The following is a 16,546-nucleotide window of genomic DNA, read 5'->3' on the forward strand; positions in this document are numbered from 1 at the left end:
CACCATTACTAGCAGTAGTACCTCGACAAGTAGCAGTACTAGTGGTCGTTTTAGAGCAACCATTATTTTAGTTCTACTCCTATGTATAATACTATCAGTTCCAATACTACTTTCAGTAATTACGGTATAAATACCAACTGTAGAAGTACAACCTTTACTACTATCAGTATTCATTGTAAGACTTCTTCTACTACTATTACCATTTCAATGAATAATAGTAGTAATGGCAGTATTAATAGTAATAGTGGTACCACGCCTATTGTGACATCACTACTACATAAAGTGTTAGTTCTACTAGTAATGCTACAATACGCATACTACTACTGCCATTACTGCTAATAATGCTGCTGATAGAACAACTACTATATCTACTTGTACTACTGCCGATAATCTAATAGTTATTGGCAGTACTACAACTATTTCTAGTATTAGCACTGCTAATAGTAGTATTGCTAAAACTACCAGTACTGTTGCTACCTTTTCTATTTCTGGAATTACTACTAGTGCTTCTGGTGTAACAGTGTTAGTAGAGCCATATACAATTAGTATTGGAGGATAACACACAATGCAGCATTTTGATTTGATTATTTGCTACTATTATGCATCTTTTTGGCTGCACATTTTTGTTTCACGGATTGAAGAAAGGTCGCAGAATGACAGTTCACAACCTGAGAACAATGTACCCAGAAAATACAAAAACAAAGCATATGGAAAGAGTTGTTTCTTTGCAAAGTAGCGATGATTAACCATTAATAAAAAGAAACACGATCTTTTAAATTAGTAAAAAAGTGTACGTCTGCATTCAATTGATGCATGATGAAATGATATATAACTGGATTTAGAAAATAAAGCCCTACACATGAACGGGATGAGACAAATGTACATCTAAGGCTGTTGTGCGTGGTGCTCCACACGTACATTTGATATTAGATTGTCTGTGCCAAGGGATCAGTAGTATGTTAGTTCCCTAAAATATCACATGCTTACTTTTAGCCTAATATTTTTCAGGTGATCTGTAATTTTCTGCGTGCCACCAGGGGGCAGGTTCTAAGCACTAGATGATACAGAAATATAGCACAGAGTTGAAATGCATTAATAAGTATCAATGAACGGGTTGTTGTACATTAAACTATTCGTAATTTGCAGCATAAACTGGCCAGAAAACTCTGAAAAATAGATGACACCTATGCCAGGAGGTGCCTTATGATTGTTGGATGTGTTCCTCAGTAAACTACTGTAAATTCAAGGAAATAAGAGGTGGTTGTGTCTTAGGAATGCTTGCCAAGTGCTTTGACCATATTGCTTTCTCCTTAGAAATCCTCGCCGGAAGGAAACAACTAGAATTTGAACATTGAATGCCATCCAGACCACAATGGACACATTTGAGAGCTGAAGAGTGAAAGCGAAATCCATTTTTGGTGTTTCCGCATGGGAATAGAGGCAGCCTGAGGAAAGGCGAACGGTATGGTTGTCAGGGCATCAGACGCGTCAGCTGTAAGAGACTCATCTCCAAAGAAGAGTGAGGAAACTGATAAGTTAGGGAAAGGGGAGGCTTTGGGATGATTCTTATAGAATTCGGGAGTTAGAGCGAGAGAATGCTTGGGAAGAGTTTGATATGGATAGTTATAGACCAAATTCTAAGCATTCGGAATCGGCTGAGGAAAGGACACTATCTACAATGGTTTACTAATGAATATTAGTATGGTCATATTCCTCTTTGGGTCTGCGCACATACTCTAACATCTAGTTCCCTTTATCTATCAGCATTCCAATCATTTTAGAGTAATGCAGGTTGGAATTTGCTTGTAAATTTGACAATTCATCTGGGCCAGCGTGTGTATATTTTGAGAGAGCTATGCCATCACTGGTTCTATGTGTAAGCTGCCACATTTCTTATTTTCAAAATATGAGTAAAGCCTGCTATTGTCGAGTTCGTGGTTTCTGTGTTTTTTTTTTTTTAAATAAGAGACAGCAATAATTAGAATTGGCTAACATTGACTTCAAGGAGTTTTCAAATACGGTAGTCATTTGAATACACTACTGGGGTATTTTTAAAGTGATGGCAGGAACATGGAGGCTTATAATGTAATCTATCAAAAGGGGCTCATTACGAGGTCGGCAATAACCCGCCAGTTTGAACAGCAATTTGCTGCCAACCATGTAACACCGAATCCGGCGCCTGACTTCCCGGTGCCACCTGGACATTACAAGTCCCGGCGGCACGGGAAGTCAGGCGCCGGATTTTGTAACTCCCCATTCGCATGGAGTCCAATAGGACTATATGGGAGTGGGGAGATAGAAGCAGCAACACTGTTGCTAATGGTGCCAGTGCTTCTGTGGCAGGTGCAGCGGCCCCGCAGGCAGACTCGTAGTGTGGTGGTCCGACACCCTTGTTTCTGGTCTGCCACACTTGTAATGAGGCCCATTGTCGTCTTTATTAAGTGCTAACTGTGATCTCTTATATTGTCATCTGTATTAGGTTTTTGGTGGAGTTGTTTCCGGTTCAGATTCTGTTTTTTGTTGTCTCTACCAATTGGCTTTCGAATAAACAGAAGTCGTATCATACATACTCTAGCGAATTGCAATGATAAAGATACAGGTTCAAGTTTTTAAAGCAACAATACATCTTTTAGAACATTGTGATCTATCTTGTTTAATTACCTGATGCTTAGACACAGTTATACGAATAGAAAACGACACATTATTAAACAATTTAAATACCTAAAATATATGCACACACCTGTTATGAAGCTAATAAGGAGTCCTGCAATTATGCATGCTAGGCATCCCACAGCACTGTAGTAAAGGTATGATATGGAGTACCATGTGTCTGCTAGTTCGGGCCTGTGGATTAGAAATCAAAATAAAAACAAATCAACACAGAACAACTGTTCATGTTTAACATGTATTAATGAACAGACATGTCATATTTACCTTACATTCCAGCACATAACTCTATAATAGCCCGATTTACATGAAGATGTCTTGCAATACATCCGCACTCTTTACAATGGCAAAAGTGACAGTGGCAATACATGACTCACTCACTCACTATTAAAGTGCAGGAACCTTTGTCTTGCTTTTGGCCCTAACTTGTCTTTTTTTTGCGGAGTATTATTTTAAAAGAATCTGCTTAGTGAAATGTTCAGTATATGTGGATAGTTTGTGGGCATTTGATTGTTGTGTATGTATTTTACATGTGCCTATATCTGAATAACCACCAGATACATGTTATGTCACGGATGGCCTCAAGAATACAAAATGCAGCTCAAAGGTTTTTCTTTTTTTTTCTTCAAATTTTGCTTTATTGGAGAGTCAACATGGTTAGCATACCTCCAGTTACTGCAGTGTGAATACTTATTTTGTCATACCATGTGAAGATTCTACTCCACTACACTTCAGGGTATAAGAAAAGGGAAAAAAAGAAGAACGTGTAATCACCCCAACAACCTCCCCAGATTTCAAACCCCCCTCCCACCCACAAACAGAAGAGCTCTTCGGGTGAGAATAGCATTTTGTACACTAGGGTCCCCTTCCTCAGGGACCACACCAAGCGTCCTCCCTTTGATTCTTTTGGAGTTCACTCACCGGATTCCTTAGTCGACTACTCCTGCTTCCCTCCATTGTCTGTGGTTGTCATAGTCCTAATCTCATTTGAGCCTTCTCCCCCTTTCCATCTCCGACCATGCATTACATTACTTTGATTCTGTTTTACAGTCCCTTTCCGATGCCTGCTTCCCCCTATATCTCCGTGGCATTATCAATGATCACTTGCCGTTTCTCTCTCCGGGTCATACTTCCTCTGGAAGGTGGCCAATTCCATTTCCCTCGAGGGCAATTGACCATGTATCTGTCTAGTAAGTTGCTCCTTTCTATATATGTCCAGCACTTTAGTAGCTCATCAGGAGCATTGTTTTCTTCCAGCCTCCTGCTATTCATGCCCTCGCAGCTAACAGCAAAAGTGCGGCATGTGTGGGTGTTTAGCCCACGCCCCGTCTGTTACCTCTATCTAAAATAACACCAGTAGGGGGTCTAATTGTCTTTCTATCCCATACAATTCCCTTGTCCAGCCCAGATTTTCTTTCCAATGTCCTTGCACCCTGTCACACGCCCACCACATATGCCAATAACCTCTGTTCTGTCCACATCCTCTCCAGCAGTTAGGGTCTGACCCCGGGTACATTTGCGACAATCTCACTGGGTCCCTTTGCCTCCTGTATAACAATTTCAGCCCATGGAGTTTATATTGGCAAACTATTGAAGTACGGTGGGAATTTTCACACAGCTTTCGCCAGTGGGTCTCTTCCATTTCTATTCCCAAGTCCCTCTCCCACTTCCTCCTGTATATCCCTATATCCCTCCCCTGTGCTTCCAGTAAGGCAAGGTATAGTGCAGAGATGAGCCCCCTGCTCCCTTTCCCTGTGTCCAACACTTTCTCTTTCCGGGTAAGTTCCCTTTGTAGACTCTCTTTCCAGTCCTTGGACATCAGTACTCCCTTGAGCTGCAAATATTTAAAGACGGAGATCCTCTCCCCTCCTAGTTTATCCTCCAATTCGCTTATTCCTATGAACCCATCCTTTTTCACTACCTGTCCCACCCTCCCACTCCCATCTCAAACCAGCCCTGGAATCGTTCATGCCCAGAATTCGGTCTTTTACGGGGGGTGCCCATATATGGATTAGGGGTGATGGCCAAGTAGGCACTCCTGCCATTTCCTTCTTGACCCTTCAAAGGGACAACAGCGGACCCAGAATCCTATGCCTTCATACCCTGGTCGGTGTAGCTTCTCGTGGTGCCCACAACCATTCTCCAAGTGTCACGAGTCGGGACAAGTGGTTTTCAATATCTACCCATTGCTTTTGTGAGTCACCCCTCAGATGAGGGATCAGGGATCTAAACTGAGCCGCTCTATAGTACGTGTGTATTTCTGGAAGACTCACCCCACCCTTCTCCGTAGGCCACTCTGTGTTTTTTCCCCTCCCATAGGAATCGCATAATTTGCCCTTTCAGTTCTCCAAATTGTACATCTGGCAGGTATATTGGGAGGGCCTGGTACAGGTATAGCACCCTGGGGAGAAGGATTTTTTTTAGTGCATTTAGGCGCCCCAACCATGAGATTGTTAATTTCGCCCATTTGTCCAGGTCTGTGAAGAGTCTATGCAGTAGGGGGAATAAATTTATCTCGTACAAGTTGTCTAGTTTTCTGGGGATTTGTACTCAGAGGTATCTGATGTTACTTTCCTCTATCTGTATCTCCATCCCACCCCATTCACACCTCCTTCACTCCTCCTCTCATCTGCAATTTCTCCCAAGGGGAGGAGAGTAGAATTAGTCATGTTTATCTTAAAGCCCCATAGTCTCCCATATTCTTCTACAATCTGGAGGACCCTAGGAACTGCCTCTTTTCCCTCAGAGAGATATAGCAGGATATTATCCGGGTACATACTTAGTTTATGGGAGATTTCACCCACCTGTATCCCCTTCCGTTGCCTATCATTGCAGATCTCCTCCCACAGAGGCTCCATCACTAATGCAAAGAGGAGTGGAGAAAGGGGGCAGACGTGTCTAGTGCCCCTCACCAGCCCAAATTCCCTAGATCTCACCCCGTTCACCACAATTCTTGCCTTGGGACCTGTGTAAATGGCTTGGATGGCTCTGCACATTCTCTCCCCCAATCCCACTTTTTTCAGTACTGCAAACAAAAATCCCCACTCCACTCGGTCGAATACCTTTTGGCATCCAGGCTTAAAAGGGCATAGTCCGCCAGTTTCCGTTCTATGTGTTCAATGAGATCGGAAGTCTTCATGGCCTCATCTGGTCCCTGTCTCCCTGCTATAAATCCCATGTGTCCGGGTGTATTATCCACTGTATCTTTTCCTCAAATCGCGTTGCCAGCACTTGTGTAAACACTTTTTCACCAACATTCAATAGTGAAATAGGTCTGTATGATATACAGTGGTAGGAGTCTATTAGGGCATTGCTAAAAGTGGCTGGGCTCTCCCCGTATCCTGAATTTGGTTATATAGGTGAACTATTTTCAGTGCCAGGATGCTCGAGAACTTTTTGTAAAAGCCTATTGTGTATCCATCTTCCCCCAGAGCTTTGCCATTGGGGAGATGAGATATCGCTTCCGGTACCTCTTCTATTGTTTTGGGGCTCTCTAGATGTTCTCTGTCCAGGGTAGTGATTTTTTTTATTTCAATCCCGTACAGGTACCCCGTCACTGCATCCCCCCATGTCTCTGAGCTGTATACTGATTCATAGTAACGGGCGAAGCCCTTCGCTATCTCTCTGGGGGAGTTTCTAGAGATGTCCCTGGGGCCCCCAAGGGTTGAAATTCACCTCTTCGCCCTCTCCGCTCGCAGCCTTTGCTGCCAGTAGCGCATCCGCGTTGTCCCCTTTCTCATAGTACTTCTGCTTGAGGTATCTCAATGTCACCATGGTTGCCCCCAGTCCCAGGCTTTCAGTTTGGCCCTTCTGGAGTTTATCTGCTCTCTAATTTCCTCTATATCCCCTTCCATTGCATGCATCCTCTCTTCCCCCTCTACTATTTCTCTCCAGAGTCTCTCTTCCATAAGGTTCTGCTCCCTTTTACGCCTCACCCCTTCTCTGATGATCAGCCCCCACCATATCGCCTTCCCTGCATCCCAGAGTAACCCCCTGTCCACCTCCCCATTGTCATTAATCTCAAAGTATTCCGTGATCACCTCCTCCAAGTCTTTGGCATAGAGGGGATCCTTCCAAAGGGTCTTGTTGCAGTGCCAGCCTGTTTCTGGTCTACGGAGTCCTGTGACATCTACGGACATGAGTACCATGTCATGGTCTGTCCAGCCCACGGGTCTAATCACACTATGGTTCATTCTCATCCCCTGTTCTTTGTTGACAAGGAGGTAATATATCCTGGTGTACGTGTGGTGGGGGGCAGAGTAGAACGTGTAGCCCTCATCCCCTGGGTGTTGTTCTCTCCAGACATCAAGAAGGCCTCTGGCTGTTAGGGCACATCCCAGGTGTCCGGGTCTGGCCTCCATATCCCCTCGGGCGGTTGTTCCCATGGTTTTACTGTCTCTGGCCTCGTCCGCCCATGAATTAAAGTCTCCCCCTATTATATAAATATCTGCCTCTTGCTCCTGTATCACAGTGAGTGCATTTGAGATGAAATGTGCCCGCCCCTGGTTGGGAGTGTATAGAGCCACGAGGAGTATCCTTGCCCTGTCCAGGGTGCCTTTTAGCATCAGTCCCTCCTGTAGAGGAGTGGCTACACAGTCTCGCAGCTTGCATTGTTTATGGATAACTAACCCAACTCCTCCGTGTTTTAAGCATGTCTCCTGTAGAAAGAGCACATCAACGTGGGCCTTACGGAATTCCCTTGCAACCAGAGATCTTTTGTTCTGGGAGTTCAGCCCTTTTACATTCAACGTGCCCACCAACAGACTTCTCGCGGCCTCACCTCCTCTCGGCACTGTAGCTTCTGGTCATCACAGCAAGTGATTCCGTGCTCGTATGGTCATCTGTGAATCGAAGGTAATGTTTATGCCCTGCTATGTCTCTATCCGAAGAGTCTTGGTGATCATATAAACCCCTCATAAACATTGTAACTGAGAACATTTGTTGGACCAACAAGCCCACTAACAGTGACTGGACCTTGTACATCTGTAACTTGAACTTTGGAATTGTCTTGGAGACACCCCCTCTCGCACTGGGGGTCATCCTGGAGCGGGGTAGTTCGCCCCCTCCAGTCTATCTCTTTTACTTGCATGGGCAGTAGCCCTGTAGTGTTATGGTGTGATGCTGCGGCTCATGTGTCCCATTCTCTGGGTTCTTGGTCGGGCCGCTGTTCCTGAGTAGCAGGTGTTTTGAGAGGAGAGGGCCCATTGAGGCGCATAAACTTCCTCCAAGAATGTCCCTTCTTCCGTCTTTATGGCCTGGCGCAGGCCGCAGTCCTTCCCCACTCATGGACAGGCCCCTTCGGCTCCTTGACTCTTCCTCTGAATCTGATGTGAGGGGGCGCAGGGCCTCTACCGCTTCTTCCGCCGATATAAGTCAATAGTCCACTCCTTCCACCTCAAATTGTAGTGAAAACAGGTAGCCCCATCTGTATTTTATTCCTTTGCCACTCAACCATATGGTAAGGGGTCTGCAGGCTCTACGCCTGGCCAATGTCAAGTTCGAGAGGACTTGGTAGATTACGACCCTAGAACACTCGAATTCTACCTCCCTCATCTGCTTGCCTCAGTTCAGCACTTCTGTTCTCTCTGTGTATCTGAGGAATTTGGCCATTATAGATCTGGGGCCATCTCCGTAGGGCTTGCCACCTCTATGTGCTCTCTCTAATTGCACTGTTTTCCCACCTTCAGCAACAAAGAGTTGGTTCACCAGGGCCTGTACCTTTTCCTCGATCTGTCTCTGCGTTCCAATTCCAGGATGCGCACGTTATTTCACCTCTCCCTGTTTTCAAGGTCATCCATCTTTAGCATGACCTCCTCCTCATGAAGCTCTATCTCGGTCATTCTGGCATCCAGTTTCATCCCCACCATGTCAGCATTCAGCTGATTCTGCTCGAGGTTCTCGATCTTGCCCTCCGCTGTTGACACTCTGCTTGTTAATTCCGAAAGGGAGGAGTGTATGTCACCCCGGAGGGCCTTTATCTCGGCTAGTATGTGGCCAATATCCTCCTTGGTTGAAAATCTTGACAAGTCCATTTCCATAGGTGTGACCGTATTCAGATCTTCGGGCTTCTTTGCCATTTTCTCTGCCTTCCCTGAGCTGTCCCTGTACGGGTTATGACTTTCAGTAGGTGGCTCGGGACCCTGGCTTTGAGTTACTGCGGTTGGGGTGGTACATTCAGACTCGGGTGCTCTCACTTGTTGCCCCCTTACTTTGTCCCGTTGGGGCTGGTCTCTGCCAGAGATTTTTTCTGTGGTGGTACTTTCTCTGTTTTGTGTGGACTCACCTCTCAGGTTCTTCTCTGCCCCCCCTGAGCTTGGAACGTCCTCCCACTGGTATGTCTCGCTTAGTGTCCCCGGTTCTGCCTCCCGTCAACTCTCTGTATTGCCTCCTCTGTGCTGGACACGGGTCAATATCTTGAGGTGTTGGTGTACTAGTCCGCTGGAGTTAGTGTTATCACTCCCTGAGCCGTAGACCAGCTCACAGCACACCCTTGCCTGTGTGTGGGGCCTCCGGGCTCCTGCTGTTAGGGATAATTCTCATAAATGGCTAATTTCCCTTACCTACTTAGTCCCTCAGCAGCTTTGCTGGATTTCAAGGGTTTATTTTGTTCACCTGGTAAGAGTGTGAGCCTTTTTCCCACTCTTACATGTGTTTTGCTGTGTGTGTTTTCCATTTGTGTGATCTTGGGCTCTGGAGCCTCACTTACCCCAGGAGCATAATTTTTTAGTGTGTGTTGCACAGCACCTTCAGTGCAGTGACACAGGGTTGTCTTTTAGACTTCCCACTGACTCAATTCTTTTGGGACTGACTACTGTCTCCCAGAAACATGCAAAGTTGCCATTAACTTTATGTAGTTTCTTTAAATCACAGACCCAGTACACCCCATTTTACATGGAGTATTGGAAAGGGTTAATTCTTATCCCTTTTTGTCTGTTTCTCTTGGAGCACTGTTTCGCTCCCTTTTCATCAAGACTTTGCTGGTGGCAGTGGTAACTACCCTATTTTTCCTACCGCGGTTATCTTAAATAACCATGGTATTGTTTTAGCTATTTTAGTAGCCTCGAACATAAACCTGCTTGACCGAATATATATTATTTCGGCTCCGGCCATTTCTTTTTGTAAAAGTCTTTCTCGTGTTTTACTCTGCGCGCCAAACTGGGTTTGGTCACTTTGTTCACTGTCTTTTTGTGGGCTTCTGCACAGAAGCCCTCCTTAAGGCGCCTGAAAGTCTGGGTAGGCAGGATGTGAGTGAGGGGTCCTAGGACCCCTGCCATGGGTTCCCTTGGTAACCCAAGTTGCACTCTTGTTTGATTGGCTGGGTGACTGTCTTTGCCAGGACAGCCACCCTGCTGCGTGATTGACAGCCCGGCTGTGTGAATGGGGGAAAACTGCATAAAAAGCTGGTCTCTGGGACTGGAAAGGCAGAGTCGCCACTGGAACGAAATAACTGATGAGGAGCTGACGGAAGAGGACACCTACCACGACTGAGCCGTCCGGTGAAGCCCTGCTGCAGGTCAGAATCCTCAAACTCCAACGACAGAGAATATCCTCCAGGAATCTTCTTCCCTTGAGCTGGTGGGACCAACCAGTTCACCCAAACTTCAAGCCAGGACCCCTCCTCTGGTCGAATTCGCTGTTCGCTGTACAGAGCTACAGTGTGCCGGATAGCCAGGAATGGTTGGACCCTGCTTGGGTTTTAAGGAGCACACCTTTTATTCATTGCTTTGCTCTGCTGCTGGTTTCTTCCCTGGGTGGTGCAGGACCCTCCAGTCTTCCTACTTCGTGTCAGTCTGACAGTCGCTTCAGGAACCGTGAGCCTGCTGGAACTACCAGGAACGTCGGCCTCAGCTACAGCTTCCTCTCCGTTTTAAGGTACTGTGCAAATACGGTTGTTTGTTTCTTTCAGCTGCAGTGAAAGTGTGTGAAATCTTTATCCAATCTGAGGGATTGTCCTTCTCTTCTCTTTGAACTACCTTTTCTGCCAACCAACCTCGTCGGAACCCGTGGCACAAACTTTACTGTGAACTACCCTGAACCATGTGATCTTGGGCAAAAGACTTTTGACCTAGTGACTTTGGCCTTAAGCCTTTTTACCCTGATTCTATCACTGTAGTTCCTCTTGCTCAATTGCCTTGAATATTTACTTGTTAGTGTGGTTCATTTTCTGCCTAACTTTGTCTTTGACTCCCTTTGGAACTTCTGGGGTGCCATTTTTTCTCCCACTTCATTTTGTGAGCTTAACTTGTCTGGAACTTATTGGGGACGTTGTGGTGTATTAATAGTGTGATTTTTAAACTGCTTTACTTTAGTGAAATGTTATATAACTGATGTATAAATAAATGTATATTCTTTTACTCAGAAAACCTTGAGTCAGTGTTGGTTTGAATCATAGTAATTGCTGTCCTTGGTGTAACTATTGATACTTCTCACGTGCTCTGAGATAAGTCTGGTTGCTCAGCCATTGCTACCACTTTACTGTGTAGTACAGGCTTCTACCAAAGGTGAATTTGTACTGCCACTTGTAGTCTTAATTGTGTGTGGGGTTCCCAGAGGGTACTGCCCATAATTCTGCCTAACACCTGCTTCTTGTGGTCCACCAGGTAGGAGGGGGAGGATGCAGGATGGGCACTTCGCAACTGATGGGTCTTCCCGCCTTCCCCACAGGTCCCGGGATTCTCCTCCCTGGGTGTGTGCTGCTCTGCTGGAGATTCCTGTGATGGGGCCTCCCTCCAAGTCTTGTTGTAGTAGCCCTCCTCGCTCCTTACACACCTCGGCTTTATGAAGCCTGCATATTAGTGGGGACCTGAGGCTCCGATGAAGTCATCACCTCACTCAGGATTACAGCCCTGGTGAATGGCCGGGTGTGCTTGTTTTCGTTCCCTTCCTCGGTCCTGGCATTGTTATGCCTGGGGCGCAGCTTTCTCTACTGCTCTCGAGTCCCTTCCCCCAGTGGATGATCCACTCCGTACTGGGGCTCCTCTTGTTTTAATATGGGTTCCCGGGGGGGGGGTGACCGAGGGGCAGACACACCTGTATGGCAGTTGCACTCTCCCTCTGAACCCTCTGAATCCGGGGTTGCCTCCACCCTAGCTTGAGTGCTGCCAGCCCTCGGGCGGTGATCTGCATGTAGGATCTTGAGTCCGCGCTGGGGAGGGCCTCACACTCTGTCTCCTGGTCGTCTTCTCGCTAGGGCCTGCTCCAAGTTCTATTTATGGTTCAAATGATTCCCGGAGCCTTCCTCGCAATGCGGATGCCTGTGGATGTGGTTCACGCGGGCATTTTGCACCCAATCTCATCTCATTCGTGCTAATGGGAGCAGGAGCTGTGGGCTCAAGCGCCATTTTCTCCCGTGGCCCCTGGTGGTCTCCAAGGTTTTTCTTTTTGAAGTTAGAAAGGTGATTAATAGCCAACCCGCTCTCTCTAATTTAGGGTGGGCACTCTACTACCACTTCCTCTTCCAAACTACTATTACTACTACTCCTGCCTCGATAATGCTTATGCACCCACCTCCACACTACTAATACTCCTACCTCCACGATACCTGTACTCCCATCTCCAGACCACTGGAACTCCTCCCCACCTCTGCTCAGTCACCCTCCTTTCACTTACTCCTTACTACACCACTCACACACCATGCAAATCCCAGGCAGAGGGATGTATAATTCAACCGAAAAAGGGGTTCTACGTCTCTACTTAGCCATACTTATAAGTATTTAAAATTCGTGTCTCTTAATCTAAATTGTAAGTCGTACATTTATTCTTTAAGGTGTACATTTATCTTGTTAAGAAACAACAATCACTGTACTAACGTCTCTAGTGACACCACGATGTAGCAGCGTTAGACATGAAGCACATTTGCAGTCCTGCACTGCATTACACAAACACACACTTGTATACATGAAGAACATTAGTACACAGTTCTATAGCTTGCAGATAAATGCATATGCATACTGTCATTGATTTTATTATTTTTCGAGTTCCCAAATGCAGTTACGCAGAACTGCAAGGCACACGAGATCCCGAGCAAACTTGCAGATGCTTAACGTGAAATAACCCTATGGGACTACAGGGATATATTTGGAACCTGATAGGACCAGTGTGACTAACATATAGAAAGTGTAGCATAACATGGACAATGTAGAAACTGCATTATAAGGTTTGGGAAAATTACAGCAGGCCTCAAGCCACTGAACATGAGAAGAGCCAAGCTGACTCTGGCTGCACATAAAGCAAAATGTGCAAGGCAGGACCACTGCCAAAGTCAGAGATGCAGGTTAGAGATACGAGGACAGATTCCAATCTCCAGACGACAAGGAGACCAGCTTCAGAGAAACTGAATAAATCCTCATAATTTTGATGAAAGAGCTGAATTTTGTAGTCTCTAAACACGTGGTACAGCAAAATAAGACAATGGACAGACTTCTGTGGTGGGAAGAGGAGCCGATCCCAGCAAGCCACACACAGACAAGTGTTGCGACATATGGAGCATATTCTCATAGGCAAAGGTGGTACACACAAGTTACAATACAGACACATAATCGTTCACATCACCTTGAAATGGTGCACAGCGAGATGAGAACTTGATTGAGTCCCAGTCTTGGGGGGATCAGCTCTAACCAATCACAGCTTAGAATCTCAGGGGTGAATGGCAAGAGGCAAGAACCAATGGCAAGCCTTCTACTCTGCAACAATGTAATAGATAGTTTATTGGGGATGGGACAGGCTAGCCAACTGACATGTGAGGACCATTAGATTAATTTCTACAGGAGACCCCAGAGGTAATAACACTCTCGATATCTAATCCCTCATGTTGATAGGTTGTTTGGGGAAGGGCCCAAGTGGTGATGGCAGAGTCACACAAAACCCACCTGCGCACCATGGAACATTGAGATGTACCTGAGACTTCCTGTTTTCTTGTATTGATCCCTGTTGGTTTTATTTGCAATAAACCTCAGTTTGTACTTGCTGCTGACTGAGTCCTCCATTTATTCTGGGAGGGTGTTGGGCCCTCGTAGTCTGCATACCCCAGCATCACTCTGGAATACCTGGCAGCCCCCAAAAACAGTGTGGCACTTGTTGCAAAACAAATGTTGCCACTGTGTTAGTCTAGTTTGTTTACTCTTTTCACTCATCTACAGGATATTGACAACTACTGCATTCCTCCATTTTAGCAGGTTATTTTCTGTTAGTCCAATACATGACATCACAGGTTGAATACGTCTGCTTTTAAGGCACTTTTACAAACCTTGCTTTTCAGTAATTATCATACATTCAGAGATTATCATTTCATTTTTTTGAAGATAGTGCCAGTTTAATATATACTTTTCTTCACATCCCATAGCAATAAAAGAAATCAAATCTTTGCAGGTGCTGAAATGTCCATGAATTCATCATTATCAAATAGTATAGACTGGACGAAAGTCTATCTGTTATCAATATCTGTCCAGATGTTATCAATCACCTGTTGCATTTCTGCAATTATCTGTATCATTACTGTTCCCGATTTTGCAACCTTCATGCACATCATTGAGTAAACATCAAAGAATGAATGCATCATTATGATGTGCACTATTTAATCAAATGGACGGATGAAAATGTGAGAGTGTGTTGTAAGGTGGATGCTTTATTGATAACTGTTTTCTGTACGTCGGTTGGCATTGATCGGTTTTTAATATAGGACCTTTCAACAACTCGTTCCTTCATGAGATGAATCTGAAATGTTATATTGTTAAGAACAACAGGACATCATGATTATATTGTAATTTAAAAACATGATTTATTTACAGTTGTAATGTATTATATAGAATGTCTTTAGTATACTAGTACCTGAATGGCTGCATTACTGTTGGAGTAAATGCTGTAGAAGACACTGACTCGTTAGAAAGCATGCAACCTTCTGTTTTCAATTCCAGAGGAAGAGACTTTGTGACTGGTGCAGGGTAAATGAATGCCCCAATCGCTACCCAAAATGCCAGCGTTATACCAGTAAGAAGTCCTCCAAGAGCACCCTATGTATGAAAAAAGTTATACAAGTTGAAATCAATAGTCATTCCATTCCTTCCCTGTATGTGAGGCTTTAGATAAGAATACCTTTTGAATAACCGTATATTAGAAAATATTATCCACTCGGAATAAGACTATGGCTCTGGTAAAAAAAGAAACTCATTAGTTTGCCGGTCAAGTGGCACAGCGAGTAGAGCGCCCGCTTTGACACCCGTGCAGAGCCTGTTAACGCAGGTTCGAATCCCGGCGGGGCCAAACTCAGCCTTTCATCCTTCCGAGGTCGATAAATGAGCACCACACACCGTGGGTAATAATAAGCAGCGCTCAGATACCTGAGGGTTTGTAGCGCTATATAAAAGCCTAATTATTATTATTATTATTATTATTAGTATTTGTTAATCCATTGTGTAGTAGCTGTTTCAAACACAAAACCAAATGTTGCCCCTGGAAACCCTGCTTTGCCTGTGCTTTACTGTTCATATTTCTAACAGAACAGCTATCTGCAGTCATGTCTAACTCTACACAATTGCAGTATATAGGAATACACATTGAACTATAGTTATTGCTAGAAACAGAATGGTGCATGGGAGACCTTTGCTATATAATTATTTTAAACTTCAACCGCCTTTTGTTAAACTAGAATACACCACTGAAAAATGCCGGATAGGTTCACGTGGTCCTTTATGTGGGTTGTCTTCTCAAGATAAACACTCTGTTTCAGTTTTACATGTCTTTGTGCACATATTTATACTGCCACAGACTTCAGGAAGCCTTTCCCATCAACCTTGTTTTCTATGAAGATAACTCTCAGTTCCCATGAGATGATTATATATAATGTTGTTGTAAACCTTTTTTCAGTGGGAGCCATCAGGTACAAAATACAAACATCCATAAAAACACATACGCCCAAAGAAATTACAGAGTAAAAATCCATAGTCTGCAGGATTGTTTACTTTATCCTTCAAATTAATTAAAAACTTGGACCACAAATTGCTAAAAATCCCACATTTGGATCATAAAGTGCTAGTGCAGGAGACAGATAGAATTCAACTCTTAAGAGTTAGTAACTTGTTCCTCTTATACCAGAACAACGGATATGCATAGAAACAAAAAATACAACAGTCACATTTTCAACTAATTTGCAAAGGAATCCCGAGGAGTGTATACAATGGAATCAGGTATTTCCCCATGAGATCTTTAAAAGCTGAGCAAAAAAGCAAAAAGTGAACAGAATTCTCATTCTCAGCATTACAAATTGGGCATCTGTTGCTCTGCGTCTTGTGGCAGACCTCAATGGCAGGGTACCCAAACACCAAATGTAATGTATAGTGCTCAGGTGTATGGAGGAGCTATAAAATCACAATATTCCTCATAGCCTGGCAATGTTTTACATCTCATGTAGTCTGGCCGACTGACCAATGCAGAGCAGAATGTGCTAGCTTTTTTCTCCTGTACATTAGTTAGGCTGATTTACCTAATGGCTTTGCAGTCGAGGGCATGGTTAGTGGTTTTTCTTAGGCCTTACATAAGCAACCATTTCTTCACATGCATCAGCCACAGAATTGTGTGGGTGCCCGCCAAAGACAGCACATGAGAGATTGCATCCCAGTATTTTGCCAAATCAGGACTGGAGTGCCCCATATTCTCAATCAATAATAGACTGAACTCATTTCTACTTTGTCACTGATGAAGCCTATATCACACTCCATCTGCCCTACGGTGGTTGGAGTGCTTTGGGAAGGAGTAGGACACTCTTGGGAAACGTACTTTCAACCACTGTTAGGGGGTGGACTTCACATAGTCCCAAATCTCAGACCGAAAATTGCCAAACCCTTTGCCTGAGCTTGATAGCAGGGGGGGCAAGACACATCCTTGG

The 16,546-nt window shown here is 44.7% G+C and overlaps 1 protein-coding gene across 1 annotated transcript in view; it reads right to left on the minus strand.

The window, feature by feature from the left end:
- Window positions 1-16,546, minus strand: part of SLC5A12 (solute carrier family 5 member 12) — a 346,093-nt gene that overhangs the window by 39,357 nt on the left and 290,190 nt on the right. Inside the window, exons 13-14 of the mRNA XM_069623503.1 lie at window positions 14,494-14,675; window positions 2,741-2,844 (exon numbers count right to left, since the gene is read on the minus strand). Coding sequence (XP_069479604.1) covers window positions 2,741-2,844; window positions 14,494-14,675 — 286 coding nt within the window. The remainder of the gene's footprint in view (window positions 1-2,740; window positions 2,845-14,493; window positions 14,676-16,546) is intronic.

The sequence above is a fragment of the Ambystoma mexicanum genome, chromosome 11 (genome assembly GCF_040938575.1).
Source record: "Ambystoma mexicanum isolate Mex_15411 chromosome 11, UKY_AmexF1_1, whole genome shotgun sequence".
Lineage (NCBI taxonomy): Eukaryota > Metazoa > Chordata > Amphibia > Caudata > Ambystomatidae > Ambystoma > Ambystoma mexicanum.